Genomic DNA, 21,906 nt, shown 5'->3' with positions numbered 1-21,906 from the left:
ATGCAGTGAATGCGGTATTTTGGTCATAATTTCTCGTTTAGAGTAATCAATAGTTTTTTCTATGTCATAGGAATGATATTTGACGCCATCCCTATATACCCTGGAAAAAAAAAACAAATACAAGTTTTTATTGTGATTCTTTTAATGTAATTTTTAATTTTCGTCTAAATAAATTGGCTTTTTAGCTAGGAACAAAGTGCTGTAACTGACTGATACTATATTTAGTCTATTCTATCCTCGGCCCGTGAAGAAGTACTTCTAGACTAAGGTAGCTTTAATTTTTTTTCCCCATTAAGAATGCTCCTTTTTTCGGGGGGGGGGGTATATTTTTCCAACATTAAAATTTTAGCTTTTATTTAATGTTTGTTTGTGTGTGTGGGGGGGGGAGTCATAAATAGAAAAGGTGAAAAAATGTTTCAATTGTTGGCAACCTTGACAATAGTATTTCTCTTATACAGATGAACTTAACAACGATCCATTATCTCCGGAGATTAAGTATACGTCTTGTAAAAAACAGTAATCACGAAAACTATTTCCGGTTGATGCTCCCCCACCCTGTTTAATGTTATTAATTTTGATGAAATGAGTTAGAGTGACATGTTTTTTTTTTTTTTTTTTTAATTCTTTCAGGTGATCCCAATGGCGGTTCTGTACGGTGTGTTTCTTTACATGGGTGTTGCCGCTCTAAAAGGCATGCAAGTAAGTATTTTCCCGAATTTTGCAGATTGGAATTAGTATTAATTATTAAAAGTCTGATTATTGCTTTAGATTAGGCTATTACTCGTATAACGCGTTACTATCGGATACTTTTTTTTTTATTTTGTATGGTGTCATCGCTTATCAAGTACCGGGAACCACTCTATGAAAATGATTAATGAGTGTTACGTAGACGGTGAGACAGTGATTAGTGATAGTGAAACTTGGATAAGGTTTAATTATATATCAGGATATCTCAACAGGAATTTATTTATACTAGACATAAAACGGCCACGGTATGGTGAGCTTGGAAGCAGCCCCACGGAATTGTGTTCCACAGACGTAAAAAGTAAATAAACCTTCGCCCAAAATAGTAATTCGTACATAGTTCAAATGTATTCTTCTAAAAGGAATGCAAATAATTATTTTTACGTTAGAGGTGATAGTTGAAAGTTTGACGAATGCATTCGACTTCTCTTTGCAATGTTATGTGTAACACTAAGATATATATATATATATATATATATATATATATATATATATATATATATATATATATATATATATATATATATATATATATATACGAGTGTGTTCGTGGGGTGGCGTGGAAGGACTTGGTTTTGAATAGAGGCCACACAAGCTGCTGACCATTCCAAGTCGAAAATGCTGGAAGGGTCATATTCAGATAGATCTTTACCTTAATGGCTATAGCCTAACTCTGCCCGCTCACTCATGTTTTCTATCATTCACACTGAGGAAGATCGAAGGATCGGTCGAAAATTATGTGCTTTTGAAGGAAATATTCTTGTTTTTGTCAAGACTTTTTGCATTCCTACACGTCAACACGCAGGAAATAAATACAGAAAAGATATAAACATTCATATATTTTTTGTATTGCTTTTTTATTCATACACATTTAAATATATATATATATATATATATATATATATATATATATATATATATACATATATATATATATGTATATATATGTAACACTAATACATATATATGTATATATATATACACACATATATATATGTGTGTATATATATATATGTAACATTAATACATATATATGTATATATACATGTAACATTAATACATATATATGTATATATACATGTAACACTAATACATATATATATATATATACATGTAACACTAATACATATATATATATATATATATATATATATATATAACTAAGAGAGGCATGGAGGAAGAAAATTGACAGCAAACATACATTATTTAAAGTTTCCGTTTCCTTTAGCAACAGAGATATTTGTCGTGTTGGCTTAATATATACAAGGAAAATATATCTACACTATACACGTTTTTCTATGGTTCGGACAAATACAGGGTGACCCCCCCCAAAAAAAACGGGCCCAGCTCTAATTAGACCCCGTTTCTTTGTGTTTTGTCCGAATGAAATGAAACTTTGGTCATAACTAGTTTATTATATTCAAAACATCACATCAAAACATTAGGGTCTTTGGCCTTTTTTTTTTCTCCGTTGACTGTAAAATGATTAGAAAAACAATTGAATGTCCTTTGTTTTTTTTTTGGGGGGGGGAGTGTCACCCTGTATTCTCATCCTGGGTATTATTGGCACAACGTTAGGTCGTTGGAACCTGTGACCTTCTTCAGGTATAAAATTCATGTTTTCTTTTTTTATTTCCCCCCCCCCCTAAAGAAAATGGGTTAGGGTTAGAGTTAGCTCTGTATTGTGAGAAATCAGACCGTGAGTTTAAGGATGTGTCCGTAAATTATATAATAATTATTCGAATATTCAAAACAGTACAAACATTCATACCTCACCTCAAAAATTCAGAACTGCAATATACACGACTTTATTTTTTTATATACGAATCTTTATGTCAATCCATGATATTTCAATTTCTTGTGTGTGTGTGTGTGTGTGTGTGTGTGTGTGTGTGTGCGTGTGCTCTCCTTTGGACTCAGCGAAATTTTTGCTAACGATTGACAGAAAAGTGAATTTTGCATGGTCTCTTCTTTCAACGTTAGCTTTTTTTTTTTTTTTTTTTTTTTACTCGTGTTCACTCCTTACAAAGCATATCGCCACTTGGACGTAAGGGGCTACTATTTGGGACCATGTCTAAGAAAGATTAACTATATTTGTTCATGTTACATCTAAACTTCTGCATATCAGTACAACCAGGGAAGCAGGCAGCAGGAAGGGAATTTCAAAGTCTAGCTGTTTGAGGGAAGAAACTATTAGAATAGAAAGCTTTCTGGCATTTAGGGACAACAACAGTGAAGGGGTGAGATCTTATTGCTAAGCGGGTTAGTTTGGGTTAGGGGTTAATCGTTAGCGTTTGGGATTAGAGCTTAAGAGTTAAGGCGTAGGTTATATGTTAGAGGTTAGGTATTAGGGGTTGACAGTTTAGGTTAGAAAATTGAATTGGCTTAAATTACCATAAACCTCTTCATGTGTCGGAATAAATTAAAGACTCTTCAGTGACTTTTAATTGAATGTTTATCAAAAGTTTGACACGGTCTCTTCTTTAAACGGTAGCGTTAGGGATTAGTTTAGGCTATGGTTAGAAGTTAGGGTTAGGGGTTAAGATAAAGGTTATATGTTAAGGTTTAGGGTTTAGGGATTAGTATTTTAGGTTAGAGTTAAAAAATTGAGTTTGCTAAAATTAGCATAAAGCTCTTTATTCGTCCAAATAAATAACAACGTTTTCAGCGACTTGAATAATTATCTCAAGTTTGGCACGGTTCCGTCTTTAGGGCTAAGATTCCAGTCATTCTTTTAAAAATAAATAGAAGCATCTTCATCGCTCTTATATGTTCGCAGAATCTTCGTTTATCGATCGAAATGTCGTCTATCGATGCCATTATTGAGAATGTAATGAGGAGTATCTGTTCTGATCCAGCTAATTTGTCCTTAGTCACTGGAGGGGAACCCCTTTTTATACTAAGGTAGTTTTTATTTCTGCCTACTACCAGAGACCCCGTTTTGGGGAAGCTGGTTTTCTCCTATATTAAAAACAACCTCGTGTCACGTAATATATAATTAATTAATTAACACTCGTTTTTCAAAGGAATATGATCAAATTTCTTAACCTTTATGTAGTGGCTCACATATCCATAACTGAGTATATTAAAAAGTTCGTTTTATTAATTTTTTAAAAGAGACCCTCGGGGTGAGATCTGAGTGTAGTATCTGTTCTGATGTTACACTTTACTTAATTTGTTCTTATTTAATGCAGGGGAAACCAAGCAAACAAAAAAACAAAAAAACTCTAAGCAAAATTTATCCCAAAGCAAAATTCTTTTTTTAATTCTACGTAAAATTCATCCCAAATCAGCAAAACTAAATGGGTGTGTAAATAACTAAGAATCTCATTGGCTGATTAGCAAACCCAGTGCCTGACAAGTCCTTATGAGGACAAAACGCAGCAAATTCTGTGTAGCTTAATTGTATATATATATATATATATATATATATATATATATATATATATATATATATATATATATATATATAGTAATTTATAAAATATATATGGCGATTAAGCTACACTGAATATTCCGCGTTTCATCCACTCTAGGACTCTTCAGGTTTGAAACGCGGAATATTCAGTGTAGCTTAATCGCCATATATATTTTATAAATTACTAACTAGCTCTACCTACGTATTGAGTACTTTTGAAGTAAATACTTAAAGTTTACGCATAAATCTATACTTTCGTATATTAATTTTATGTGAGTAAATGAAATAGTTATATATATATATATATATATATATATATATATATATATATATATATATATATATATATATATATGGTAATTGATTTTGTCAGGCTGTCATTTCCTTGGCTTTACCTTATACGCCATCAGAATTTTGTTAGATTTTTTTTTCCTTCCTCTTTGGATGTTTGCAGATTGTCACACATCTCGTTCATGAATATTTATATATTTCATTTGCGTTTCGAAGAATAATAAATAAAAAAAATAAAGGGGAAAGTAATCTAAGAACTCTATTACATTATGATATAAATATTTCGAAATTAAATAGCAAAAGAAAAAGTATCTGGCCTTCGGACTGATATCTGAGTGTAGTATCTGTTCTGATGCTATTCTCAAGTTAATTTGTCTTTAGCTAATGAAGGGGAAACTCTTCTATACTAATTCTATACAATTGGTATGAAGGGTTGCCCCTACATTGACCAAGATCTTATATGTGGGGTTGGTATTTATTTGCTCCCCCACCGAGCAAATTAGGTACAAGGCCGATTTTTAATGTGAGTTGTGAAGGGGAAATGGGGACCGATTCCCCGGGGAGTAAGGGAGCTGGGTAGTGACAATTGGTATGAAGGGTTGCCCCTACATTGACCAAGATCTTATATGTGGGGTTGGTATTTATTTGCTCCCCCACCGAGCAAATTAGGCACAAGGCCGATTTTTAATGTGAGTTGTGAAGGGGAAATGGGGACCAACTCCCCGGGGAGTAAGAGAGCTGGGTAGTGACAATTGGTATGAAGGGTTGCCCCTACATTGACCAAGATCTTATATGTGGGGTTGGTATTTATTTGCTCCCCCACCGAGCAAATTAGGCACAAGGCCGATTTTTAATGTGAGTTGTGAAGGGGAAATGGGGACCGACTCCCCGGGGAGTAAGGGAGCTGGGTAGTGACAATTGGTATGAAGGGTTGCCCCTACATTGACCAAGATCTTATATGTGGGGTTGGTATTTATTTGCTCCCCCACCGAGCAAATTAGGTACAAGGCCGATTTTTAATGTGAGTTGTGAAGGGGAAATGGGGACCGATTCCCCGGGGAGTAAGGGAGCTGGGTAGTGACAATTGGTATGAAGGGTTGCCCCTACATTGACCAAGATCTTATATGTGGGGTTGGTATTTATTTGCTCCCCCACCGAGCAAATTAGGCACAAGGCCGATTTTTAATGTGAGTTGTGAAGGGGAAATGGGGACCAACTCCCCGGGGAGTAAGGGAGCTGGGTAGTGACAATTGGTATGAAGGGTTGCCCCTACATTGACCAAGATCTTATATGTGGGGTTGGTATTTATTTGCTCCCCCACCGAGCAAATTAGGCACAAGGCCGATTTTTAATGTGAGTTGTGAAGGGGAAATGGGGACCGACTCCCCGGGGAGTAAGGGAGCTGGGTAGTGACAATTGGTATGAAGGGTTGCCCCTACATTGACCAAGATCTTATATGTGGGGTTGGTATTTATTTGCTCCCCCACCGAGCAAATTAGGCACAAGGCCGATTTTTAATGTGAGTTGTGAAGGGGAAATGGGGACCGATTCCCCGGGGAGTAAGGGAGCTGAGTAGTGACAATTGGTATGAAGGGTTGCCCCTACATTAACCAAGATCTTATATGTGGGGTTGGTATTTATTTGCTCCCCCACCGAGCAAATTAGGCACAAGGCCGATTTTTAATGTGAGTTGTGAAGGGGAAATGGGGACCAACTCCCCGGGGAGTAAGGGAGCTGGGTAGTGACAATTGGTATGAAGGGTTGCCCCTACATTGACCAAGATCTTATATGTGGGGTTGGTATTTATTTGCTCCCACACCGAGCAAATTAGGCACAAGGCCGATTTTTAATGTGAGTTGTGAAGGGGAAATGGGGACCGACTCCCCGGGGAGTAAGGGAGCTGGGTAGTGACAATCGGTATGAAGGGTTGCCCCTACATTGACCAAGATCTTATATGTTGGGTTGGTATTTATTTGCTCCCACACCGAGCAAATTAGGCACAAGGCCGATTTTTAATGTGAGTTGTGAAGGGGAAATGGGGACCGACTCCCCGGGGAGTAAGGGAGCTGGGTAGTGACAATTGGTATGAAGGGTTGCCCCTACATTGACCAAGATCTTATATGTGGGGTTGGTATTTATTTGCTCCCCCACCGAGCAAATTAGGCACAAGGCCGATTTTTAATGTGAGTTGTGAAGGGGAAATGGGGACCGATTCCCCGGGGAGTAAGGGAGCTGAGTAGTGACAATTGGTATGAAGGGTTGCCCCTACATTAACCAAGATCTTATATGTGGGGTTGGTATTTATTTGCTCCCCCACCGAGCAAATTAGGCACAAGGCCGATTTTTAATGTGAGTTGTGAAGGGGAAATGGGGACCAACTCCCCGGGGAGTAAGGGAGCTGGGTAGTGACAATTGGTATGAAGGGTTGCCCCTACATTGACAAAGATCTTATATGTGGGGTTGGTATTTATTTGCTCCCACACCGAGCAAATTAGGCACAAGGCCGATTTTTAATGTGAGTTGTGAAGGGGAAATGGGGACCGACTCCCCGGGGAGTAAGGGAGCTGGGTAGTGACAATTGGTATGAAGGGTTGCCCCTACATTGACCAAGATCTTATATGTGGGGTTGGTATTTATTTGCTCCCACACCGAGCAAATTAGGCACAAGGCCGATTTTTAATGTGAGTTGTGAAGGGGAAATGGGGACCAACTCCCCGGGGAGTAAGGGAGCTGGGTAGTGACAATTGGTATGAAGGGTTGCCCCTACATTGACCAAGATCTTATATGTGGGGTTGGTATTTATTTGCTCCCCCACCGAGCAAATTAGGCACAAGGCCGATTTTTAATGTGAGTTGTGAAGGGGAAATGGGGACCAACTCCCCGGGGAGTAAGGGAGCTGGGTAGTGACAATTGGTATGAAGGGTTGCCCCTACATTAACCAAGATCTTATATGTGGGGTTGCCCCCACATATGGTCTTTGCTTTACATCTGTTGCCCAGGCCCCGAACGGCCCGGGTTTGGAGAGCTGGTTTTTCTCCACATTAAAGACGACCTTGTATCCCATTTTGCTTTCGTAGGAAATCAATTAAATACCAATATCTTTTATATATGCATTTCTTATGCATCAATGCAATTTTCTATAATCATGAAACTAAAAAGGAGGTGTCATGTTGCGGCACTAAATGAACTCTTCCCGACACTATGAATAGCAACAGTGATGGCACCAGAGCCAATCATTGGCAACATATTACTTTCTGTAAATAATTAACTACCTCCGTGTTGTCTTATTTCTTTTCAGATATAAAAGGTTACAAGGTCAATAAAAAAAATGGAAATTTCATTTTCCATCATTTAATTTTGTTTTATATTAATGCTCTATTCATAATACAGAGTATCCCTATATAAAGACAGAATCTAATATAAAATGTTTATGTTATTTATATATTATATATATTATTGAATAATATATATATAATTTAATAAATTTATAATATATATATATATATATATATATATATATATATATATAATTAATATTAATCGAATAATATGTATATGCATATATACTCGATAATATATAATCTACAATATAAATATATGATCGATAGTATATATATTTAATCGAATAATAAATATATATAATTTAATAAATAATATATATAATCGAATGATATGCATCTATAATCGATAATATATATAATTGATAATATATATATAATCGAATAATATATATATATAATCGAATAATATATACATAATCGAATAATATATGTATATAATCGAATAATATACACACATATATATAATTCAATAATATAATGTGTATATATATAATATAAAGATATATGTAATTCATTAATATAAATGCATATATAATATAAATATATATATATATATATATAATTGCTAGTTATATATGTATGTATATATAATAGAAATATATATATAATTCATTATTATAAATATAGATATATAATAATATATATAATACAATAATATAAACATAAATATATATAATATATTATATATAAGTCATTAATAAAAATATATATAATATAAATATATATATAATTTATTAATATAAATATTTATATAATTCATTTATATAAATAGATATAATATAAATATATATAATATAAATATATATATAATTCATTAATATAAATATATATATATTTCAATAATATAAATATAAATATGTATATAATGATATAAATATATATGTATATATATATATAATTCAATATTATAAATAAATATATAGATATTTAATTCAATAATACATATATATATATATATAGGATAATATTAATATATAATTGAATAATAAATATAACTATGTATAATTGAATAATATATATACACACACATATATATATATATATATATATATAATTTTATAATATAAATAAATATACATATGATATGTATAGCGTATATATATTACATGTATATATACAATTTATCTATACGTATGTGATATATGTATCTATGTCTGCCAACTTAAAGTAGAAGGTTTACTTCTGATTTTTTTTTTCTGTTAAAAATAATCTATTTCTTCAGTGCCTTTTTTTACGGTTGTTTAAAGCCACAATAATGTTTAAAAAAAAAAACATTAAAAAAAGCTCGATATGTAAGAGTGTTATAACCATCCCCACTTACTGAATGTACATTTTGAATACTTTACTGCTACTGCCGATTGTAAAACTATCGTTTCTGTTTTTTTTTTTTATTTTATTTCATCTCTTTTAGCTGGTTGACCGCTTTTTGTTGTTCTTCATGCCGGCGAAATATCAACCGGACCATATCTACCTTCGCCACGTACGCATCAACAGGGTGCACATCTTCACGCTCATCCAAGTACTCTGCCTAATCCTCCTGTGGGTGATCAAGTCGATTAAGCAATTGTCCATCGTTTTCCCCATATTGGTATGTCATATCATTCTTTATTCATTTACTTTCTTTGTGTTTTATTTACTACCAGGTCACCACTTATCAAGATCAATAGCCACTCGAGGATAAGGGTTAATGAAACTGAATAATTATCAGCCGAAAGATGAGGAACACTATGAGAGTACTAAAATTGATCTAAGGTATAAACTGCGTTTGATAACTCATGCGGCAATTTAGGACAAGAATTTGTTGAGATTGGATTTGAAGACAACCATGTTGTAATCAACATGGAAGTAGTCCTGCAGTAATGTGTTGCACTGGTGAGAAGCTCTTGCAAAGAAGCTGTCATCATTGCTGCCATTTGTTTTGGAGAGATAGTGGATGACTCCTGTAAAGGTTGTTGGATATAATAATTGGGAAGCAAAGGTTGTGTAATTTCTAACCGCATATCTGTTTAATCCAGTGGAAAATAAAATTCCTGGATCGCTTGAAATCCTGCTGAGATAAGCGAAGAGAGCACATACAGCACCTGGTGTTCCCAAATTGTATTTACATTTGTTTAACTGTAGCAACCACATATCTATATATCTATAAACGTGAAATTGTCTGTGTGTATATGTTTGTGTACATTTCCCTACCAAACTACTCTGTCAATTTTCAGTCTACAGACTTGAGATTTGATATAAGAGGTATTGAGATTTGGAAAAAATCTTTTTAATTAATTTGGCTGTCAAAAAGTCACAGTTCAACGATTTGACCTTTGAAAACTCTACCAAACTCCTCCACCAATTTTGGGTCTAAACATTTGAACTTGTAGATGCAAGTTACTTGGACATGGATCAAACTTTTTAATTTGATTTGAGCACAAAACAATAAATGTTAAAGGGTAAAAATTGGGTCAAAGTATTTTTTTAAATTTAACCTCTGCGGTCTCTACCAAATCACTCAGCCGCTTTTTGGTCTAAAAATTTAAAATTTTAACTCAAGTATATTCAGACACAGAGCAAGCTTTTTAATCGGTTTTTGGCCGAAAAATTGGCTACCAAGAGGTCAAAGTTTCAAAGATTTGAACTTTGCGGTCTCTACCAAACTCTTCCACAAATTTTCGGTTTAAGCACTTGAAATTTTAGATGTAGGTTATTTGGACAGGAGTCAAACTTTTTAATATATATATACATATGCACATAAAGGTATGAACAGTACATATGGCCCGAGAAAAGCCGGGTAGAACTGCTAGTTTATTATATACTATTTCCCTTTACTGTAAATAGACAGGTGTACCATAGTGTGATCGTTCCTCAATCGAATCAGAGACCCCGATGTAGGAACACAAGAATTGTCAATATACTTTTTACAGCATCCTAACAATTTTGATTTCCTTGCTTGTATCAGTTGGAATGTGTACATTATCTGAGCAAGACAGTTTCAACGATATGCAAATATATCAGGTCGCATGATGACATTTATTGATTCCTAGATTTTTTTAATTCGTTTTCAATATAGCTCGCATCTTTACTCATATATGATAGGCACTGTGTGTGTCATTTCATTCACTATGGACTCGGAAACGGCTGGGCCGATTTTCTTAAAATGCCCACAAATTTACTTTATGTGTCCGGCAGTGTTCTTAGATAGGTTTTGCGTCGGAATGCCCCTGATAAATATGAAAAATCGCTAATCGAATAAATCATCTATAATATAAATCTCATCTGTCTGTTTAAATGTATGTATGTATGTATGTATGTATGTATGCCTAAAACTTTCGACAGAGAGCAGTATCGTTTGGAAGCTCGACCCTTCGGACGAAAAATATCGAAAAATTGCCTAAAAACATTAATTTGTTCACGCTCAACTGATCACTTTTCTACAAGGAGGAGTCGCTTTTTTTCGCCAATATTTTCGAAAGTCATCACATCTTTTCGAATGACTAGCCTTAATTTAAACCTCCGCCACTTTTGGTTTAGCGATGGATGCAATGGCAAAGACGTCACATTTTTTGGGGGGGAGGGAGGGTCATGTTCTTTTCCTTCTTCGTGGTATGTGTTTGAGCCTGCCTGCCTATTACCAATTTTTTTTTTTTTTTTGCTCAACACACACCTCCAAACACCGGGCAACACCGGGCAACACCGGGCACCCAGGCTAGTATTAAAGAAGGAACATCTGATTTTGACTAAAGTTAACCCTCTGATGCAACCTAACATCGCAAGTTATTTTAGAAGTTTTAACACCACACAAGCAGAAAGGCCTGGCGTATAAAATCAACGATAGATTCTTTGATATGACAGAGGTGCATTCAAAATGAATGCTTCCGTTTAGAGCACAATTGAACCATAATACTTAACTTTTGCATTTTAAACTTTAATTCAAGCCATCATATAAAATAATGTAAGTTCTCTACATTGCAAATGTGGATAATAAAGTGAAAAATGTTCTTTTTTATGGAAATCGCTCCAGACAAAGCATGAAACCACTTGATGTAAGGAGCTGAAAAAAAAAACTACTTCAAGGTAAAAAAATTGCCAGTGATCAGTGAGATGGAATAGATTCTGACATAGAAAACAGTCATTCTTACGCCTTTGTCAGAAAAATCGCTCATGGAATGTGAGGACTAAAGGACAAAATAAGGAACGAGATGCTGCATAATCATGATGATACATCGGTTCCAGTTTGATCATGAAAATCAAGTGACGTTGAGCCTGGTCAGTACTAAAATGGGTGACCATTTGGTAATACTAGGTGCTGTATGTGCTCTGAAGCCAGGGCTATTTCTTGTCCAAGACACGCTGCATGAAATAATGCAGTGTCTCGGAGGGGGGATAAGGGGCTTATCCATTCATCATCCATAAAAAAATGAAAGAAACTTTCTTTTTTTTTTTTTTTTTTTTTTTTTTACACAGTGATCACCACTTATCAAGGCCCGGAAGCCACTCAGGGATAAGGGTTATTGCAAGTACATTACGTTAGTGTGGAGATTTGCTGGAGTGTTTACTTTTTTTTTTTTTACATAGGCATCACCACATTATCAAGGCCAAGAGGCCACTCAAGGATAAGGGTTAAAGAGTGTACAGTAGAAATTGGACAATATAGTAATCATTAGTAATGAAAATTTGGTAAATTTGATAGCTTATATGGAACGGCTCATCAAGAACTTGTTTACGTTAGACTTGAAAACAACCATATTGTAGTCAGCTGGAAAGCAGGAAAACGGAAGACAATTCCACAGGCGTGCAGTTCTTTTTGTTCCTTGTTTTTATTATTATCAAATGTTATTAAGATTAAACCTCTCCGAACAAGTCAAATAATGTTTCTTATGTTTTTTTTTTAATTATTGAAAATGAAGTTTATTTAAAGCTGACTTGTGGCAATCTCACGACAGGGTCACGAGGTCATAATTTTTATTACAAAATCACGATTTGGGTGATAAAACAATTTTTGAGTCAGGAAAACAATTATCTTTAATGATGATGCCTCTGTTCGGTCTCAAGAGACAATGGATACCCCCTGTAAAGGTAGCCGCACATGTAATTGTGAGGCAAGGGTTGCGCAATTCCAACCCCACTTCACCTGAAACGGCACTGCTTGAGTCCAGTGATAAGGAGAAGTGCAAGATGGTTGGAAAAAATGCCGAGATAAGCAGAGAGCACATACAGCACCTGGAATTCCCAAATAGTCACCCATCTTAGTACTCACTAGTGTCAACGTTGCTTAACTTCGGTGATCTGACAGGAACCGGTATGTCAACGTGATTATGCCGTATATACAATAACCTTTAAATTCTTATTTGTTTCTTCTTTTAGGTTTTAATTACTTGCTTCGTCCGTAAAGGCTTGGATCGTATTTTTACCCAAAGGGAACTGAAATGGCTCGATGACATAATGCCGGATGCAGCGACACGTGCAAAGGAAGATGACAAGAAAAAAAAAATTAAAGATGAAGAGGAGGTGAGTATTTTATTTTGGTTCTTGTGCATCTATGTTACCGTGCTAAAATGATAGTGTTATTATTTAGAAAACCGTTTTTAACATGGGGAGGTGTTGCGATATATCTTTGCTATCATATCCAGGGTATGATTCCCCAAGATTGCAAGGTTCGATTTGTAGACACTGCCGATAAGACTTGATCAATACAATGAAGCTGCGCTCTGATCGCAACCAATCAGAAACTAGAATCACACAATAAAACATTTTATAATTCCGGCACATGATTTTTCATGTCCAACACGAGAAGGACTTTGCTTTCCGTCAGCAGATTTTTACAATCCGACACTTGTACAAAACTGGAACTCCCTTATCTTTGTCTTCGTCTTGGCTTTCACAATTCAAAGCTTCTCCGATTTACGACTGGCATTTTGTTTGGAACAAGATTTTTTTCTTTTCTTCTGAAACCGAAAATGGCTTTTGTGCTGTTTCTTACTTTATTTTTCTAAGATACACACACACGCACGCACACACGCACACACACACACACACACACACACACACACACACACACACACACACACACACACACACACACACACACACACACACACATATTACAATTTATGAATTCATTTGCACGGGAATTACAGCATTCACCCACACCAAACCTTTTGGGTCAAATGCAGGACGCTTGAGAAATGGCCGATGTAGTTGAAAGCACTCTTTTTCGTCCAAAATATGAATTTTTGACCAATCAGGGCTCGATTTAAAAAACTTACTTTTTTCCAAGCATCTGAGAGCCTCTAAAGAAATATAAAAGGCAAAAAGAACTTCTCTCGTCAGTGAGGGACATCAGACACTAGCATAACGAGAAGTCGCAAGTCGAACGGTCGCCAGCGAATTCAGTAGCTGAAATGACAGCTTTTTTTCGCACGTCAAAAATATTGCTTTACACTCTCTTTCTATCACTTCGCCACAACATGTAGTCTGACTCTTTCTCTCACGCTTCTTCCCCCCTTCCTTCTTTCATACAGACTTCCACCTTTTGCACACACTAAAAAAGTAATGTCTTTTCTTTTTACGAAAATAAACATTATTTGTTAGTGTATTTTTTTTTATTTATTTGTTTCGGGGGGGGGGGACTTATGCAAGTTCCCAGCAGCTTCCAATTCAAAAGGAAGGAAAGGTGTTTATTGTAACTATCCTGTACTTTCACCTAACAATTTAATAAACAAAAATATCGTAAAAATTGAATTTAACCCTAAATTACTATTTGAAAAAAAAAAAAAAACATAAATGCATAAGCATCTTTATTTCATTTTTAAGAAATCATTGCTATAATGCTTATAAGTAGAAGAACCAATATAGTGACGAAATAGGTTAATCACCATCACACCGTACATCTAACATATAAAATTATCCTGTGAGATTTTAACAGTTGGACCTCAATATCATTTAAGCTGACATATCTAAGTTTACCTCTGACTAACCAATTTTATTTATTATTGGTATGCCATGTTATCGACACTATAATTATATACTTCACTATAGTTTATAAAAAATATATATATATCCAGTCGTGTCTAGGACTTCATATTTCAAACAATATGGAGTGGTAAGGCACAGACAAGACTTTGGCATATCCTTACGTTGTCGGACAGAGACATTTTTACAAGGGAACCACTACTTATCAAGGCTCGAAGACCACTCGAGGATAAGGGTTAATGAAAGTAAGGTGGTAAATAAGATTTTGGATTATTAAAGGGGACGGCTCAACAAGAACTTGTTTACATTGGACTTGAAGGTTACTATATTGTAATCGGCCGGGAAGCAGACCAGTGGAACAGTGTTTCACATGCGGTCAGTTCTAGGAAATAAACTTTGTTCATGGAATCTGCATTTAGATTTAGGCACAGAGAGTGGGGAAAATTATTGGTAGTGGTTGTAGTTAGTCGAGTGTTTTTTGTGAAAGATTGGAAAGGAGGGACTATAGATTGGAGCTCAGACGAGCACTTGAAATGAAAATAACGGTAGAGAGGATACAGGCTTGCAATGTCTCTTCTGTGTGCAAATAAGGGAAAAGAGCGTCACCTACTAGGTTTCGATGCTGGCTTTACACTCTATTAAGGATAGATAGGGTGCGTCAGCAGCTCCTGCCCAGATATGGCAACGGCATTCCATTTTAGGACGTACTTGGTTCTTATAAAGATTCAGGATTGAATCGGCAGTGAGATACCTACTGGTGCGGTAGAATGATCCCACTATTTTTCCAGCGATCTTGACAACAGATATGCAATCTAACGACGGATTTTTATGTTCATATTCCTTATATAACAGTAAATGTTGTTCAGTACAAAGGAAAAAAAAAGGGGTCAATAGTGAGAGAGATTGGGGAGGAGTGGGTGAGAGAGAGAGAGAGAGGGAGGAGGAGAGCATTGCACTGAATGACTTTTAAGGTGTTCTTTGAGAAATCACTGCAGTAAATAAAATGGTGATAAACGATTATTTATAAAAGTTCTTCAAAATTCTTTTCTTTCATTCGAGTCGATCGAAATTATTTCTGCCTTGATTAACGACCAGAAAGGGAACACATTAAACCAGATACAAACTTTCTGATAGACACATAACCAAACACATATTATGTACATGAACTTAGAGAATCATTGCATATGTCTCTGAGCCGCCCATCCGAGAGAAATTTAGAGATAACCAAATATATCTATCTCTACTATTATATAAAAGGAACATTGTCTGTGTGTGTGTGTGTGTGTGTGTGTGTGTGAATGAGTGAGTTCCCTATGGACTCCTAAACAGCTGGACCAATTTTTTTTTAAATTTCACGCAAATGCACTTTATGTGCCTAGCAGTGTTTTTAGATAGGTTTAGTATCGGAATATTTTCGATAAGGGGAAAACAAATGAACGCATATCTAAGGAAATGGCAGAAACACTAGAGGAAGACCTCCAATCTCTAGTGGAATGGGGACAAAAATGGATGGTCATATTCAATTCTGCCAAGACTAAGCTTGTTTCCTTTAATAATTACAAGAAACCTTCTCAACCACAAATAGCTATGAGTAAAGATATATTACCTCAAAGTACTTCTTTCAAACTCCTCGGCTCACTGTTCACAGGGAACATGAGTTTGAGCAGATACATTGAGAGCATTGCTAGGAATATGGCCTCTCTCTACCGTGCTAGAAAGTTACTTACGCCTGAAAGTACCCTGTACCTCTACAAGGCCGGCATTCGCCTATGTATGAAGTACTGTTGTCACATTTGGGCTGGTGCATCTAATACTTGTCTCTCACTCCTGAACAGAACTCAAAAGAGAGTCACTACCTGATAGGTCCTGAACTGTCATTTAAGCTTCAACCTCTCTCCCATCGATGAAATGTTGCATTCCTCTTCCTGTTTTACAAGTATTTTAATGGTTGATATTCCGACGAACTACAAGTACTTTAACTCCATCGACGTAAATCCCCTGACAAACACGATAAGCAGCAAAATCCTACCCCTACACAATAGAGATCCCTAGATTTAAGAAAGCCTTCTCCTCTAAGTTTCTTCCCCAGAACTGCTAAACTTTGGAACTCCCTCCCGGTTTCTGCTTCCCCGACTGTACTGACATGCAGAAGTTCAAGTGTAATGTGAACAGAAATCTTGCTTCTCAACTCCCTACATAGTATCTCTGCAACTTATGTCCCTTTATAGTAGCCACCTTCATCAAAATGGCACTGTGGCTTGTTTGGGATGAAAATGTAATAAAAAAATTGTTTTTAAACATTTATTTGAAAAAAGAATCATAAAAGTAAATAAACATATTTATTTAAAAACATAAGTTTACGAATATTCTTATTTATTATATTTAAAGACAATATTGAAATGAAACAAACAAAAAAATCGCGGAACCTAATTGAGCAGGGTCGCCAGATTGATCAATGCCGTCTATTTCTTATGAAGTGTAATAACATAGAAAACAAGCAATGAATCGAGTAAGTTAATATATGTGATTGTAACTATATTTAAAAATATGGGATTTTATTTTTTTTCTTAAATATATTAATTTTGATTTTTTGCAATAGAAATTAATTCACCGCAAACGGTAAAACTAAAACATGAAACGGTAAAACTAAAACATGAAACGGTAAAATAAAAACATGAAACGGCAAAAATAAAAAGTTAAACGGTAAAACTAAAACATGAAACGGTAAAATAAAAACATGAAACGGTAAAACTAAAACATGAAACGGTAAAATAAAACATGAAACGGAAAACTAAAACATGAAACGGTAAAACTAAAATATGAAACGGTAAAACTGAAACATTAAACGGTAAAACTAAAACATGAAACGGACAACTAAAACCTGAAATGGTAAACCTTAAACATGGAACGGTAAACTAAAACATGAAACGGTCAAACTAAAAAATGAAACGGCAAAAATAAAAAGTTAAACGGTAAGACTAAAACATGAAACGGTAAAACTAAAACATGAAACGGTAAAAAAAATCATGAAACGGGTAATACTAAAACATGAAACGGGTAATACTAAGACATGAAACGGTAAAACTAAAACAGTAAACGGACAACTAAAACATGAAATGGTAAAACTTAAACATGAAACGGTAAAACTAAAACATGAAACGGTAAAACTAAAGCATGAAACGGTAAAACTAAAGCATGAAACGGAAAACTAAAACATGAAACGGTAAAACTAAAACAGTAAACGGACAACTAAAACAAGAAATGGTAAAACTTAAACATGAAACGGTAAAACTAAAACATGAAACGGTAAAACTAAAGCATGAAACGGTAAAACTAAAGCATGAAACGGAAAACTAAAACATGAAACGGTAAAACTAAAGCATGAAACGGTAAAACTAAAGCATGAAACGGAAAACTAAAACATGAAACGGTAAAACTAAAGCATGAAACGGTAAAACTAAAGCATGAAACGGTAAAATAAAAACAAATATCAATGTTAAGGCAAGACGTGTTTTTATAATTAACTAGCCTGGGTGCCCGGCCTGGTCCAGGTGTTTGTTAAGCAAAAATAAATGTTGTAGTAGGCAGGCAGGCTCGGACCCGTGACGCGAGTGTGGAAAAGAAAGTGGAGGTGTGTGTAAGTGTGTTGATTGAGCAAAAAAAAAAAAAAAAAAAATATTGCGAGTGCAATAAAAAATGTGATAGTAGGCAGACAGGCTCGAACCCATACCGCGAAGGAGGAAAAGAAAGTGAGAAAAAACGTGACGCGTTAGCTGTAGCGTCCATCGTCAAATCGGAAGTGACGTCATTTAAATTAAGGCGAGACGATCGAAAAGAAGTGATGACTTTCGGAAATATCGGTTAAAAAAGCGACCCGTCCCTGTAGAAAAGTGCCGTTGAAGATGCAGTAATTAATGCTTTTGGCCAATTTTTCGATATTTGTCGTCTGAAGGGTCGAGCTTCAAAATGATATCGGTCTCGTGAAAATCCGTCGCCCCTATCGAAAGTTTTTGCGAGACATACATACATACATGCATACATGATGGCAGACAAATTCGTTTTCGAACATTGCCATTACTTGATATAGCACACAAAAAAAGAAAAACATATACAGAAACACAAAAAGAAATCAGTGAAGCGCCGCACGAAGGTGTCTTTTAAGCCCTGCCAAACTCTGGCACTCTTTGGCACATATTATGCAGACATGTGCGCCACTAGTAGCACGCTCTTGATGGTCACTTTTATGTATAATCAAAAATCATACATACATACATACATACATACATACATACATACATTTGAACAGACTTGTGAGATTTATATTATAAATGTTCAGTTTGGAGTGCTTCAAATTCTATTTGATTCATAATATTATCGAAATTGTTTTTTTATTATTTTTCATCCTAATTCAATTAATTAAAAAACAAATAGTTTATTTTAATTAACAAATGTATTAATTAAAATGACACTATAAACAATGTAAAAATGTTCCTTATGCATCTTTCCTGATGAAGATAACCATTTTAGTTACTTTATCCTCATCTTTGTCACGCAGGGTGACAGCCTCCTCGAACCGGATGAACAGGAACAATTAATGCAGATCAAAGTGCAACACGAAAAACAAGCTGAAAAATATGGCGGAAAGATGTCCATTTGTGACTTGGATCGAGTGAATATCTCCGAGGAGGTCAATAAGACTTCCATTTGGCTTCAAGTTATAAAAGACGGAGAAAATCCCGCAAAAAACTCGGAAAATCACAGGTAGGATTCTCTCTTTCACACTACATTGAGTCAACTTTTGCTGGTGCTACCAGATCAGGCTGCCTGAAGATATCGGCTTCCTGACTTAAATGCAGAAAACATTGATGCTATTGTTTTTGCCTTTCCCCTTTTGCAAAACTCAGTCATGTTCTGCAAAGCCAAAGACAAAAACAATTTTTTTTTCTCTACTAAACAAACCAACTAAAAACCATGGATAAATATTTGAAGATACAATGAACTAGATACAATATTAAATGTGCTAAAAAAAAGGTGGGTTGATATGCCATAAAACAAAACAACCAATGTTTGTTTTCGAAAAAAGAAATATATGCTAGGTAAATTCAAATTAATGGTGGTTTTGTGCGAAAAATTCATAGCACGAAAACAAATTCAATAAAAGGTATAAAATGCAACAATATATAATGCAGAATACAAAATATGATGGAAAATAATGTATAGGGGGTTACATAAATGTTGGTAAAAAAAAATCCAACAATAATATCCAAATATGCTGCATATACAACTTTTTGAAGAAGATACACGATCTTGCTTTTCTAGTGACGTCATACCACGAGGAAAGAAAAAAAATCGAAAAAAAAATACAAACTAATTCTAATCCTGACGAAGGCACTATGCTCGCCGAAAATGTATTTTTAAACAAATAAATGCTTGTTTATATTTTAAAAATAAATTTTGCCTTGTGATGGCTTTTTAAAGTTACGTATTTCATTTTAAATTTAAACAACGCTTTTATCACGAATGAAAAAATTCTTCACTTATTCATTTCACGCACGACCACGCGTTCCTCCTGATTTGAACATTTGAAAATATCACCATGCCACGAGAAAACAAAACGAAAAAGAAAAAAAAAACAACAGAAACTAAATCTAATCCTGAAAAACACATTATTGCAGCATTGTACACACGTAGACCCAACACGTTGTATGCAGTCTACGTCGTAAGGAACATAGGACAAGTAATAACTCGACTTTGTTTTTTTTTTAATTACATTTATTTCCGGGTACTTTCATGAATAAAACGTGATCGTGCTTCTGCTCTCTAACCTTTATCCTCTCGAACGTTCTTATTCTCCTGCCACGCGTTACTTCTCGTTACAACTGTGACATCATCCACGTCTCTAATGTGATCGTCTTCTCTAACGTGATCTCTCCCTCTCTCTCTCTCTCTCTCTCTCTCTCTCTCTCTCTCTCTCTATCTATCTATCTATCTTTTGTAGTCTTTTTCTTTTTAGTTACTGTGACGTAATTTCGCACACGGCTTGGTATTTGCATATAGCCGCCATACGCGCTCTTTTACGCTATGCCCTCCGGAAATTTGATTTTTAAACAAATAAGTGTTCGTTTATTTATTTAATTTTTTAGTTATTAATTTAACTTGCGTTGCATTGGCTTTCTAAACTTACGTATTTAAATTTAAAAAAATTAAAAAAACGCTTTTATCACGAAGAAAAAAATCTTCACTAATATAACTTTGAATTTTTTTTAATTGAGGATTTAACTTTACTAATTTTTTTTTAAATGGTCCCAGAAAACTAATATTTATCGTTCAAGGGATTTTGACAATCAATTTATTTAACTTCAAAATTTAGCTGAACTTGTCAGTTTTCGAACGTCGCCGTGAAAACATTTTTTTTTTTATTATAACTGAATGGAATGTGATGACTAACTCGTTTCACTTGTACCTCCTCGACGCACATACCACCGACAAACCCGCTTAGCAATAAGATCTCAACCCATTACTGTTGTTGTCCCTAAATGCCAGAAAGCTTTCTACTCTAATACTTTTTTCCCCCTCGAACAGCTAGACTTTGGAATTCCCTTTCTGCTGCCTGCCTCTCTGGCTGTACTGATATGCAGATGTTTAAATGTAACATCAACAAATATCTTGTTAATCTTTCGTAGATATGGCCCCAAAACGTGCACAAGTGGCGATATGCTTTGTAAGGGGTGAACACGAGTAAATATAAATAAATAAAAAATGACTTTTTTTTCACGTGTGTGTGTATATATATATATATATATATATATATATATATATATATATATATATTCCTTTTGGAAATTAACTTTAGGCTTTAATCTTTCAAATACAATCAAAGAGTAATCGAAAACCCAGAAAAGTTCTGATAAAACGAATTTTAAAACTATGTCCCCCCTATCAGATTTCCGCCATTAATGCATGTATCTGTCATTTGTTTTATTAGATCTTCCAGACGTCGAAAGAGTGATCGTTCGAGCTCGAGAAAGTCAAAGGACAAACAGAGGAAAGACACCGAGAAAACCAACGACGAGGAAGAAGGCGCCAATGATGGTACAAACGCCGAAAAAGGCGAAGACAGTCACGAAGAACGAACCGTAGACTTTTACATACAAG

The 21,906-nt window shown here is 35.0% G+C and overlaps 1 protein-coding gene and 1 pseudogene across 1 annotated transcript in view; one reads left to right on the top strand and one right to left on the bottom strand.

The window, feature by feature from the left end:
• Positions 1 to 21,906, top strand: part of LOC145247302 (electroneutral sodium bicarbonate exchanger 1-like) — a 252,873-nt gene that overhangs the window by 230,891 nt on the left and 76 nt on the right. Inside the window, exons 17-21 of the mRNA XM_080108923.1 lie at positions 631 to 699; positions 9,206 to 9,382; positions 13,144 to 13,287; positions 19,307 to 19,512; positions 21,737 to 21,906. The exon at positions 21,737 to 21,906 is cut by the window's right edge and continues 76 nt beyond it. Coding sequence (XP_079965049.1) covers positions 631 to 699; positions 9,206 to 9,382; positions 13,144 to 13,287; positions 19,307 to 19,512; positions 21,737 to 21,906 — 766 coding nt within the window. The remainder of the gene's footprint in view (positions 1 to 630; positions 700 to 9,205; positions 9,383 to 13,143; positions 13,288 to 19,306; positions 19,513 to 21,736) is intronic.
• Positions 12,988 to 13,105, bottom strand: LOC145247580 (5S ribosomal RNA; annotated as a pseudogene).

The sequence above is a fragment of the Euprymna scolopes genome, chromosome 25 (assembly GCF_053919585.1).
Source record: "Euprymna scolopes isolate OS-2025 chromosome 25, ASM5391958v1, whole genome shotgun sequence".
NCBI lineage: Eukaryota > Metazoa > Mollusca > Cephalopoda > Sepiida > Sepiolidae > Euprymna > Euprymna scolopes.
Note: the sequence above shows the minus strand (reverse complement) of the source record. Positions and strands in the feature narration are given on the sequence as shown.